General features: G+C 33.6%; 1 protein-coding gene and 1 pseudogene across 1 annotated transcript; both read right to left on the bottom strand.

Moving 5' to 3' along the window:
• Window positions 1-244: 244 nt before the first annotated feature.
• Window positions 245-4,622, bottom strand: LOC120150081 (histidine--tRNA ligase, cytoplasmic-like). Its single transcript, XM_039162790.1, has 7 exons — window positions 3,583-4,622; window positions 3,170-3,349; window positions 2,733-2,990; window positions 2,520-2,654; window positions 1,989-2,276; window positions 1,163-1,297; window positions 245-750 (listed from the first exon to the last, which is right to left on the bottom strand). The coding sequence occupies exons 1-7, from the start codon at window positions 4,507-4,509 to the stop codon at window positions 451-453; spliced, it is 2,223 nt and encodes a 740-aa protein (XP_039018721.1). The 5' UTR covers window positions 4,510-4,622; the 3' UTR covers window positions 245-450.
• A 1,371-nt stretch (window positions 4,623-5,993) lies between these two features.
• LOC120150083 lies at window positions 5,994-11,990 on the bottom strand (annotated as a pseudogene).
• Between the last annotated feature and the right edge of the window lie 1,412 nt (window positions 11,991-13,402).

Genomic DNA, 13,402 nt, shown 5'->3' with positions numbered 1-13,402 from the left:
ATCAAATGTAACAAAACCTAATATTATTATAAAAATATTTATATATTCTCAGACATTTATATAAATTCTTTACTACTACAAATTCAACAACTTATTGAACAATTTTTTATAAAGATAATTTTTAAAATAAATTATTTTCTTTCATGTCTCGAGCACAATACTAGAAAAATAAAAGCACAAGAAATACGGCAATCATAGCACAAAACACAATTGTCCCAAGAGCCTATATGAGAAGAATTATTAATGTTGCAAAATTTAAATAAAATATATAACACCTCAAGTATATAATGTGTTTTAAAGAGCATAAAACGCGGCATTGCCAAATCTATTTCCAAAATACAACAATTCCTAAAGTAATTTGTGTGTTCAGACAAAGATTGACAATCTACCCGTGTGAGAATAGAAGCATTTGACTTCCAAATCCAATGATGTGGGCAAACAGACCCCTTTTCATGGGTTCAATCGCTTCTGTAGTTCCTCAACAAGTTTACTTCTGGGAATTACTTCCTCGTTCGTGCTTTCAATGTTCTTCAATTTTACAATCCCTTCATTCAGCTCTCGCTCGCCTACAAAGATCAGCCAAGGGATCTTTGAATCTATTGCATATTCAATGTGCTTCATCACCTTCTTATGAACCTTGTATTCTGCTTTGATGTCTATGTCCCAAAGCTCGCTCACCAGCTCTGCTGCTACAGAGAGTTTATCCCCCAGAACACCCACCAATACTTGGGTTTCCGTGGCTCGGACTGCCTGCAAATGCCACCCCGAGAGAAACATTAATACATCGCATAAAAATGTGGAGCAACAGTAGAAATTAAAATAGTTACTATAATCATCTATGTTACTTGGGCTCGAGAGAAAATGTCAGTCAGATATGTGTCCAACTTAAAGAAAATGCTGAAAGGCAGAGACAGTAGGAAGAGACAGTCTTAACATAAAAGTCTTAACAAATTTGTCCATCGTATGATAAAGGCCAAGGGGAACACAAATTCCGAGTAGACTGTGCAAACTAAAAATTCATAGAACTAAAAACAATTTTTTAGCACTATCTCAAATCAGCAAGACATCAGATTCATCAAGAGCTGTTCAAATAGTTGAAAGAAATGACAAGATAACAGGATAGATTCAGATATATCTTAAATATGTTACGAATGAAGATCACCTGGTTCTGTGCTTTCTCTTCCATTATAGTCAATACTCGCTCAATTCCAAGACTCATACCAACAGCAGGAACCTGCTTCGTGCCAAAATTTCCGATCAGATTGTCATAACGTCCACCAGCTCCAATTGAACCAACCTGACAAATAAGTCAATCATATCAGCAAGGGGCAACTAAACTACTAACAAAACAGAAGTATGCCATTGCAATAATTAATGCTGGTATCATATTTTAAGGATGCATGGTGCTGCAGTGTGATGATATCATATCATCAACTTGCTTGTCTTTCCATAACATTTCAGTTAAAAGTTACCTGTTCAGAGGGTCAAATGATGGAAACATTCTGGCAAGTTTTGGGAAAATGTCTACTCCAGAGAAAATCTAGGAAATGGAAGTACTCAATGACTTCTGTTTCTTTATTTTGAGGACCCTATTTGTAGGTTTTATTTTCCATGAGCTTTAAAGCCTAGGTTGGACTCGCACACATGCATGTATTACAGTATCTATGCAGTTTTATACCCTTAAAGTGGAATAGAAAAGAAGAGTAGAATCTCTATCACCCTAGGTTAGGAAGGAGAGAAGGGGGAAGATCTAAAAGAATTATCTTGATTTCCAAAGTAAAAAGAAAGAAGAATTTCTAGTTAGAAAAGCATTTTTTTCACCTCTCTTGATGGTTGAATGTTCACATAAAAGTTCAAACTTGATTATTATAAATAGTCCCACCATAAAGCTCTTAAGCATGTAGTTACTTAAAAAAAAAAAGCTACAGAATTCACATAAAAGATAGATGTTCATAATATTCATAACCTCCAGGCAGAAAAATATTTACCTTCACACCTCCTTTGAAAGCAGCTTCAAATATGACTCCAGTATAATAATCAAGACCTCTGGCAAGACTCAAATCAAATACCACTTTGTCTATGCACCTGGATTTATCCAAAGCATCAAATAAAAGTGACAAGTCACCTAATGCCTCTTTGGAAGCATTGTGTTTAAGAAGCTCACTACCCTCGGTTCCTCCCATAATCTTGGACAATAATTCCAGAGGAGGTCCTCTTATCTTCACAAAAGTGCCAATTTTATCAGCTGTCTCAACAGATAAACCCTTTTCTTCCACCTAGCAAGTATCAATTGAACATAATGATTCAAATTGAAAGATGGTAACATTTAAGACAATACTAACTAAAAAATCAAAAGATGCAACAGAAGTCATTTATCCACAAAATAAAAAGAATAAAAGGAACGGTTAAGTACTATATAAGTTCACATGTCATGATAAATAATTGAACAGTGATATTTAAACCGTTTTTGCTAGAGCTACTAGATAGAGGCACAATGATTTTGAGGCTTCAATCCTCACCATTTCCTTTTTAACTTGTTCAAAGGATTGTTTGTCTAGCTTGTCAATGCTAGAACAAATAGTTCTAAATTTTGCTGGTGACACGCCACATATGTCCAGCATTCCATCAAGTAACTTCCGGTGATTCAATTTTATCTGTCAAAAGCAGATAAAAATGAAATTAATCAATTTCGAAAGCAAATCAAGCATTGAGAAAAGAAAATGACAATTTACCTCATAATCCCCAATGTTTAGTGCATTGAGTACTTCAGACAAAATTCTTACAACCTCAAAGTCTGGTCCCATCTTCTCATATTGACCAGCAATATCAAAATCACATTGATAAAATTCTCGATATCTCCCTTTAGATGGGTTATCCCTTCTCCAAACTTTATCTATGTGGTACCTTTTAAATGATGTGAGACCGTTCATGGCCACATACCGAGAAAATGGAACTGTTAAGTCATACCGTAGAGAACAAAGCTCTCCACCCTGTAAACAAATATAACAAAAAGTTGGAGATAAAACTTAATAAATCATACATGTCGCTTCTCTTGATAAATCAGCCATAATAAACAAATTTCTAGGTTGCTGATCAGAAAAAAAATCTAAATAAAAAGAAAATACACAAGAAAATATGACTTCATTCTAATGGACAAGTTTTTACTAACCTGGTCTGCAAGATCATAAATCAACTTTGAATCCTCCCCATATTTTCCGGTAAGGGTCTCCTTCAATTCAAAAGCAGGTGTATCCAGGGCAGTGGCACAATGCCTCTCAAAAACCTTTGTTATAATAGAAAATGCTTTCTTTCTTATCATCATTTGCTCTTTTGCAAAATCCCGAGTACCCTACAAAAATTTAAGAAACTTACAACACACTACTGAAGAGTAAGGCATAAGATTATAGCAGTAAATGATGTAGACTCTTTTTTTCTTTTCTTTTCTTAATGTTTATAATATCAATGACGAGAAACCAACCAAGAAGCACTGACCTACTTCCTAGTTTTAGCTTTTTAGACAATATTTTCAACAAATTATGACTAAAGCTAATAGGAAACCAGAATCATGGTTCAGCTTTTTACCTTCGGGGTCTTGGGGATTCTTCTACTTTCATTGCTCTCCAAAATCTCCTTCACCTTCTTCAACAAACCATCAAAATCTGGACTTTTTGGATCTAAAAACGATAAAAACTCCTCCACTACTTTCTCTAAACCGTCCCCCTTACTCGTCAACCTCTCCTTAATCATCTCCACAATAAAACTAGTTCCCCTCCCCAGCAAAACCTTCTTCTTCTTCTTCTTCTTCTTTTCAGATTTCACATTCCCTCCATCAGCCTCTCCTTTTCGACCATTCTTCTCATTCAAAGCCTCAACACCTTCGAGCACAAAAAATGAAGTGACAGCCTCCCATGCAACAATTTTCCACACAATCCCTAAAACCAAATCCACGTCCTTCGCCAACTTCAAACGATCTTTCTCCAGCTCCGCGTCCACAGCCAGTTTGACTCCATTCCGCAGACCTTCCTCACTCAAACAATCCTTTTCAAAAATACCCTTTAAACCCTCGACGGTAATTGTACCCAAATTCAATCTCACTCTTTCCAAACTACTCTCCCCTAAATTCCTCAACTCAAAGCATAAATGTAAGACTTTTCCCCCTAACTTCTCCCCCGGATTCGACACCACCCGAATAACAGAATGCAAGCTCTTAACCGCTTCCCTCACATTTCCATAAACAACAGGTATCTCAGAAAACGAATTTGTGTTAACTTTGTCATCACCTTTATTAGAACTCACTGCCAATTTGGAACCATTAAGTAAGACTTTGATGTCGCTAGAAACTCCGATGTCGTCTTTGGCGACGGACCCATCGCCGGAATCGGTCAAGTCGAAAGCGGCTAAGTTAGCCCTTGCGGCCTCGCAGGAGAGGGCGGCAACTGCCACGGCAACGGTGGATAGAGCTGAGGAGCTTTGGTCTATGAGTTTGCATGATTCGAGCAATGATGCCATGGAGGACCCGCCTTGCTTTCCGCCCACGGCCGTGGGATTTTTGAGAAAAAAAATGCAAAATAACGGCAGATATGGAAAGTGTGATGTAAAATAGATCGTTTCAGCTTGTTGGCGTCTTTAGGGTTTTGTAATGGTGGATTTTTTTTCGTAGAATATTCATGAGATTAAAGATCCAAATTTAATATGTATTACATTTTGCGACTTAAAAATATTTTATTATAAAAAATGTATTGTAATAAATGATCCCAAATAGAGTTGGAATGAAATTATTATCAAAGAAATTGTTAGATTTGTTGATAACAATAAATTTATCTCATCGACCGTTGATGGCGTACCTTTTCTGATTTTGACAAAAAATTAAAATCGATATTTTTGTATTGAATATAATCGATCATATGCATGAAGAAAATGATATAGGGATAGTGAGGGTTTCCTTACCTTTTTCGGTAGTGTTGAGGGGTATTTTTAATAGCCACTATTGGTAAAGAATTTGTGAACCATTAATTTAGATAGAACCAATCCAAGTAAGTTTTAGTCGAGCTGTTTTTTTTTTTTTTTTTGTTAATATGAACTTGTTTAAGGTTTCAAGATTTTGTTCTCAGTTTCCCGTTTTCATTTTACCTATATTTGACATTTATTTTATTTTTCCTATGGTTTCTGATCCACTCCTTCATAAATGCATCTATAAAACATTTGTTGTCTTTCTGACTTTTAACTCAATCTTACTATAATTCTGTATAGATTTTTATATAATCATATATTAATTCCATGCACATTCGTAAAGTAAACACTTAATTATTTAAGTGATATATAAAAAGAAATAGAGAAATTATTAATATAATATTTTAAATAATGAAATATATACTATTTTAAACTAAAATAAGAACTAAATTGTACGAATTTGATAGAATCATTTTGAATTATGATCAACTTGATAAAATATATAAATTTTTAAAACTAAAATTGTTATTATATCATGTCATGTTACAATTTTCGTTAAATCAAATCTAACGACGAAAGATCAAAACAGAAACAAAATCTTAAATATGATTTTAAAAGATAATTGGATGAACAAAATAAAAATGTGAGGATAAGTAAATAATGAAATAGGTTGTTTAGTTTATAGTAATGATTAATATAATAATTCGAGACAATCAGGTCCGAGTCGGGGTGAAAGGCATAAAACTCGAGCAAAAGAACCACCCCGTTACCATCCCTATCCATTAAATAGCCCGACTTTTGCCATTTCTGACCCCTTAACAATTTAACAAAGAAGGTGCCAGACCATGCATATCATGAAATAAACTCTTATTGAAATCCAAATCTAAGATGCATGCCCTCGTAAGTTTACAACATTTAACTCAAAATTTAGCAACAACATTGGTGTAACAAATATTGAGAAAACCAGCAAGTTTAGAATTACTTAAAGCCTGCTTTTATTGGAATTAAACTTGTTTCTAGAAGAGTACCATTCTCACACTTTATTTCATGTCCTTTGTTTCTAATCTACAACTTGTGAATGGTTTCCATGTCACTTACTTCCTTCAGGCTCCCTTTCTCAACATGATCCCACCACTTGAACAAGAAATTTTCCACCACAAGTCTGAACCACGGCGACAGTTTCACTTCACCAGCATCGGCTTTCTGCAGTAACTCCTTCAGTTGTTCACGGTTCACGTATTTTGCATCTGCTACCTCATCCGGATTTGGGTGAACATTAACATCTCGGACAATGAATAGGAGGTAATCAACTGCAGCATGATGAATAGGTTCATTCAATATTCACAAAATCAGGCCAAGTAATAGATGTGAAACAATTATAACACCAGCCATCTATTGAAATGTATAATTTGTACACAGTAATAGCTTTCCCCTTGAAGCAGATTTCAAAACTTTATTCTGCAGTTAAAAAAGAACTTGGTGCTGAATGTTATGCAGACAGAGGGGAAGTATTACGTTCATGCTCGCCCCATTTGCCATCAGAAGGTGACTTGTAGAGCATGCGACCCAGTGGGGTGAACTGATCAACGAGAACATCTTCAGCAGGAATACCGAGCTCATCCAAAAGCTTCCTTTGGGCAGCATTCCTCACCCCTGTACACAAATTATTACAGAGAGAAATAGGAAAAAAATCATCATCCACAGTAAGAAATAAAAATGCTTTTACTGAAACAGGTGTAGAAGATATATACCAAGATGATTCTCTCCAATAAGCTCTGATTCACGATATAAAGGATGGCTGCAACAGGTGTTTGTCCACACCAGAGGAAATGTTACCTTCGTTGCAGATCGTTGCTGCCAAAGTACCCGAAAGGAAAGGCATGTAAAGAAACCTTTCCTCTTCAACTATTTACAAAGCATAACTATCATGCATATGCAATGTATTCAATGTAAAATCTGGTACCAAAGTAGAAATTAAGACTAGAGAGAATGTTAAAGGGTAAGATTTAGATAAAGAAAGGGGTTAGCCAGCTTGTCTAAGAGCCTAAGACCTGCGACAATACCCTGTTTCCCCACACTTTTGTTTTATGTTTCTAATGTTTGTTTATCACCCATTCCATCGTTAAATGCAACTGATCCTACAAAACTTGACTTCGTAGTGACCATCCTGTCCAACTTACAACATTTTCTCTTTTCTACTCTTACTGATTTAGGACTTGTAAGGCTCTTCAAAAGATAGAAAAGAAGTCAAAATCATAACTTCCAATGAATGTAAATGATAAAGAAAATGAGGTAAATAAATACACTTATGCCTCATTTCATTGGTTAGTCTAATAGCATGAAGAAAAACTTATTTAATACATGTGTGATAAAATAGATATAATAACATTAGTACTAAAATTATTCACTGTTTGATAGAAGAAAAAAAAGTTGAATAATGAAAACTAAGCTATTACAATATGAAATATCACTTTTTTCCTTGATGTGAAGTAAAAATCTTATACTACTCAAATATTTCTCACGACGATAAAATATTTTTAAAGTTTATTTTATAAATATAGTTTTAAGTAAACAATGATATACATATTGAATAATTATTTTTATAAAATTACATACTAGAAGTTTTATAAATAAATTATTTCAAAAAAATATTTTTAATTAAAATATTTTATTTTTATCAATACCTCATAAAATAAAATGTTTTATAAAATAAAACCCAAACAAAATTTGACATATAATTTTAAGGAGATAATATACCTGAAAACTTTTGGAAGTTGATTATTTTGTGAAGGAAAAAAATTATTGTAAATTCATATTTTGAGCAAGGTGACTCTTGAAAACATAAAAAATAAAGGAGAAACTTTTGTATTAGAATTTATCATCCCAACAAGTGTAAAAGGTTTTCCCCAAGTTAAGGGAAATAAGGTCATATGATTTCTTTAGTGGTGCAATAGGTGTTGGGTTGACTTTTACAACGAAACAAGTGACTAGTGTTAACTAGCGTGCTAAGAAGCATATTACAATGTTAATACTCTACTAAATGAGAAGTCAATAACATACCTTACTGACTTCATATCTCATTATAATGCCGAAGTTCAAAATAGTGACAATTCTAAACATCTCAATTACCAATATTTTATTGTGTTACCTGAAGGAGCAACTCATATTTTGTGTTAAACAAAAATACACTGAATGCCCTATGCAGCATCTTTCCAGTTAAAATCTTCTCCCACAAATGACCTGTAAATTTTCAAGCTGATGTTTAAAGTGCAGAAATAAAGGCAATATAGTGAAGACATTGATGGCAGGGAAAAAAAGCCAAGAGACGTTCAGATATTCCATGTATTCTCATAATACCACCAAGAGAACTTATCTAGCTAAATCTAACATCCTTTAATTCCCATAATGCAACGTAAAACACAATTTATAGGATCCAAATGTAGGCCAGAAATTCATGCATTTCTTTGATCTTCGCTTCTTATATCATAAGCAGAATAAAGGGCCCAGTGAAAATGCAGTGATTCATCTTACAGCTTAATGAACAATACAATAATTTTTACACGACAAAAGTTCCTGCTAAAGGTTGGTGCTAAAGTATTTTTTTTCCAAGGTGCAGCAAATTGTATAAGGCTCCACTGTAATAAGAAAGTTCTATAAACAACCTTCTCCATCCTATACAAATTGAATATCATTACTGGACTGACTGTATATGAAAGTCAGTTACAAATTTAATACTAGATCGTCTTTTCCTTTTCAACACCAAACATAAATAATATGAATTCCACTGGTCAAAATAATTTGCCAACCAAAAGTAGTAACAGTCGATGAATAAAGCAATGAGCACATTTAATATTCCTACACAAAACTTTGCTTGTATGAGAAAAGTGGAATTAATAAGATATTTGGGAAGAATAAGACCATGCAACTTCCTGATATCCTTCTAATCCTACATTTAAAAGGAGAGTTCTCCTCTTAACAACTTATGGAAGCCGTAAGAAATTTTACCAGGTTTCATCTGGACGCTTTTACAACAGAACACAACATACTAAATCTTTGTTATTAGTTATGGCCACCACAGAAAATAAGCCACAGCGTTGCAAAACTGTAAATGCTATATTATTCCAAACAAGAAAATAAATTCAGAGGAAATACATATAAATAATAGCTAGATCAAACAAAATGTCATAATTAAGTTGATAACAACTCTTATGACCATAGTCACATGGATCGCGGTACGCTCCGGTATGGGAACGTGGAACGGGATCGCAATTCGCTAGGTCCCTAAAATTCGGTATGAGGGGGGTAAACTTATTTCGGATCGCTCTGGTACGATGTACCAGTTTCTTAGATAGAGATCAATCATAGAAGAAATTTAGAAATGCATGTTTTGTTTGCCTTATTTTATTTAATTTAGATTTGAGGTTTATCAACTGAACTGCTCAATTTAATAATATTGAATTTTAGAGGGATCAAAAAGTAAAAGGATTAATCTCTAAATTTGAGTAGAATAGAGGATCTAAAATCAAAATTAGACCAAAACTAAATGAAATATATTTTATATAAAAAACAGGCTCTTCCTACTTCCATTTTCAATTTTAAATCTCTTATTTTGCCGCCTCTCTTTCTCTAAATCCCCTCATTTATCCTTTCTGGTTTCTTCTTTCCATAATCGAAGATGCGTGAGATCCTTCACACTCACGGTGGCCAGTGCGACAACCAAATCGGAGCAAGTTTTGGGAGGTTGTTTGTGCCGAGCACGGTATAGATCCAACCGGTCGTTACCAAGGAGACCAAGATCTTCAACTCGAGAGAATCAATGTCTACTACAACGATGATGGGCTCTTCCAGCTCCGGTGAGGCCACGATGACAACACCTAAGGTAAGGCTCTTCAACTCACTGTTTTTTTCTGGTTTTCCCGAATGGTTTCCCCTCTCCCTCTTCTTTTCCTCTGATTTTCTCTCTCTCAAACCCCCAATCCCTTTATTTTTCTGATTGCATCTCCTCTTATTCCTACTGCAAAACTACGATATACCGAATCGCGATTTTGAAACGATCCGAACGCGTTCGTACCGCATTTTGGATCGTAACGTTCAGTACGTAGATCGTGGGCTATTGAGCGATTTATGTAACTATGCTTATGACTGAATGGTTAATATGGCTATTAGGTCATCACAATAAATGAATTTCATTCCACAATTAGATTACACCAGATGCAGTCAAATGAATGCATTGGACTTTAGAAATATGAGTATGTGTGTGTTTGAGCGTATAAAATTTAAAAATATGAAAGGATAATGTAGCGCAACGTGCTATGAGCCTATGACCCACAGAAACTGCATCATAAGCATTTTTTACTTACAATTGTACTTCGATTCATGGCCAACAACATTATCACTCTCCACTAAAATACATCTACAAGAAGATTGAAGCAAAGGCATAGGTTAGTATTAAATACTAAATATTTTGCGCTTCAAAAAAGCTTGACCAATACAATGACCTTTGTAATTGCAAACCTAGAAGGCTTCATAATCATACGGCCATATAACAAACTGTATGTTCAGTAAAGTTTTAACCTCAATTTGTGTAATAGAAATATATGATATTGGTAATATAAAGAGTTATCCTATGCAATAACAGATACCACAATTAGTGAACTACTACAACCAACCATTCACATATCGACATCACATTGCTCCAATTCAATCCAGGAAAGGAAACACAGCACACAAAGGACTTCGGTAGAAGAAACAAAAAACACACGTTAATGAAAATATGTAAAAAGAAAAAGAAAATAAACTACCCTTTTTCCATTCTTTTTCAACATTTTCAATCACATTTTCCTCTTTTTTATAAACTAACATGGTTTCCTTGAATAAGGGTTCAAATCAAGAATTGTTACACGTTTAACCAAAACAGATAACAGCATGTAAGCCAGGCTGCTAACATTACAGTTTATAAAAATTTATAGCATTCTAGATGATAGAAGATATACGGGGCTAGCTAGCAACGTCATCATATTTATTTTTCGCACTTGACTTAGCTAGCTGCCAAAAGGGGACCCTCCTATAATATGAACAAAATCATGGGCATAATATCATAATATCCCCCCCCCCTTTCTTACCAGAGGTATTAAAATAATTTTCAGCAGTAAATATACGAAATATGGCTCAAAATTGAATAGCCTCCGATACTTTCATCTGGCTGCTAAGTCTATGAAGGAAAGGGAAACCATTTTCTTTGTTACAAAAGAAGTTCCCAATCATTCTCCCCTCCAAATTATTGGAAACGCAGACCACGGCACCAAGAATAAAAAAAAAATGGAAAGTTCACTGCTTTCAGAGGATTCACATAAGTTCCAGCTTTAGAAATCATTAAATCATATAACTATAAAGAACTTTGACATAAACTAGTAATCAATTAAGTAAACTTTCTAAAACTTACTTGCATAGAACATATACATATACCTATACTCTACTGTATACACATGTCTACGTGCAATTTAGATTATTGATAAAAGAAGGGGGGGGGGAACAACGCGTTTCAATCAACAATTTATTAAACAAGCTTAAAAATTCCGTAATGTTAGTTATAAAATGATAATAATTTTTGAACAGAGGAAAAGGAACCTAGTAAACTCAGTTAACTTTAGCTTCAACTTCCCCTCCTTTCTCTTTCATTTTATCGGCAACCGATCATAGCAACAAAACAAAGGTAAATGGAAAAAACGTAAATAAAGACGAAAAAAATGGGGAAGTCCGGAATCGGGAAAAACTCACTCATCCTGAAACATGAGGCGTCTTTGGACAGCGTCCATGGCAGCGTCAGGGGCATCGCCCATGGTGGTGGTGGCGGCTGAAGCTTGGGTACGTAAAGACGGAGATACTCTCAAGGGATGGAGGGAGGAGTGGGGAATCGAAGGGCAAAAGAGGAAGGGAGGCAAAGATGGGATCTCGGAGAAGACAGGGAGGAAGGTAATGAGCGAGAAAGTGAGAGTGAGGAGGAAGTATTTAAAAGCAAAGACATTTGGGCTCTGCTCTCCGCATATAGCTCGCAATCTTATCTGACAAATTCATGTTATTTTTTATATGATTTTAAAAAAGAAAATAAAACTTTTAACCATACTTGCAAATTTGTCGAGTTAATGTTATTTTTTGGGTTTTGTTTTTAAAAATTTAATTTCAAACTTTTATTTTATATTATTTTAATTTTGATCATGAGTCTTTATTTAATATTTAAATAAATAATTAAAGATACATAAAGATGAATTAAATTTTCTTAGGAAAAAAACTACATTTTTCATGCATCAAATAATTATATTTGTAGTTTAATAATCAATCATGTTTGAAACTAAATGTAAATTTGATTATATTAAATAATTAATATATTAAATATTAAATATTTATATTTATATTTATATTTATATTTATATAATTAAATTAAATTAATAATATGTTAGATGCAATTACTCAAATTCAATATCTTTAGGGAGAATATTTAGGGATGGCATGAGACCCAAACCCAATGGGTTTCGATCCGACCCGACCGGGTTGGATTTTTTATAAAAAAAATCAGGGTCGGGTCGGGTCGAATTTTTTATGTGATGTTCGGGTCGGTTTCAGGTTTAGGGTGAAAATAACTAACCCAACCCGAAAAAATATATAATTTTACCTTATATATTTAGAAATAATTACAATAATACCCCTCTATATATTATTTTTTTCAATTAAGTCACAATTTTTATTGAATAAAAGTAATTTTTTTTATTATTTCGGGTTGGATTTTTAAGTTATATATTGGGTCGGGTGAAAACTTGTTTTGGTCGGGTTGGGTGGGGTCTCGGGTGGAGGACTCCTTGTTCTCGGGTCGGGTCAGATTGACGAAAAAACCCGATCCGACCCATGTTTATCCCTAAAAATATCACCCTTGATCATTAAGAACACTTAATGAATTTTAAATAAATCTTATTTGTAATAAGTTATGTAAAATACGAGGGAAAATAAAATATGAGAAAAGTATGATATGAGAAATTAAAACCACGGTATTACATAAAAATTAATCGAATATATTGCTTGCTCGATCCTTCAAATAATAATTAATACATACCAATTTTTTTGAAATAAATAATTTAAACAATGCCGATAAATTCACTAATGATGGTATGAATTAACTGGTTTAAATATGTGATTTAAAAAAATCCAAAATAATCAAGTATATATCTTGATTTGATTTGTTAATAGACAGACATGCTAAACCCATGTGGATTAACGCTTCAGATACATAATTTAAAAGCTAAACTAATTTTATATTTTAAACATACCTTAAAGTAACCGAACTTTAATCTTGAATTGATTAAAAATTGGCATACGAACTAAAATATATAAAATTAAAATAAAAGTAATTGAGTAATAAAATATTTATATTTTAAGTGTATTTATTGATATCTGATTTATT

This window comes from Hibiscus syriacus, unplaced genomic scaffold (assembly GCF_006381635.1).
Source record: "Hibiscus syriacus cultivar Baekdansim isolate YM2019G1 unplaced genomic scaffold, ASM638163v2 tig00111013_pilon, whole genome shotgun sequence".
Taxonomy (NCBI): Eukaryota; Viridiplantae; Streptophyta; class Magnoliopsida; order Malvales; family Malvaceae; genus Hibiscus; species Hibiscus syriacus.
The sequence above is the reverse complement of the archived record's forward strand: the minus strand, read 5'-3'. Positions and strand labels throughout refer to the sequence as shown.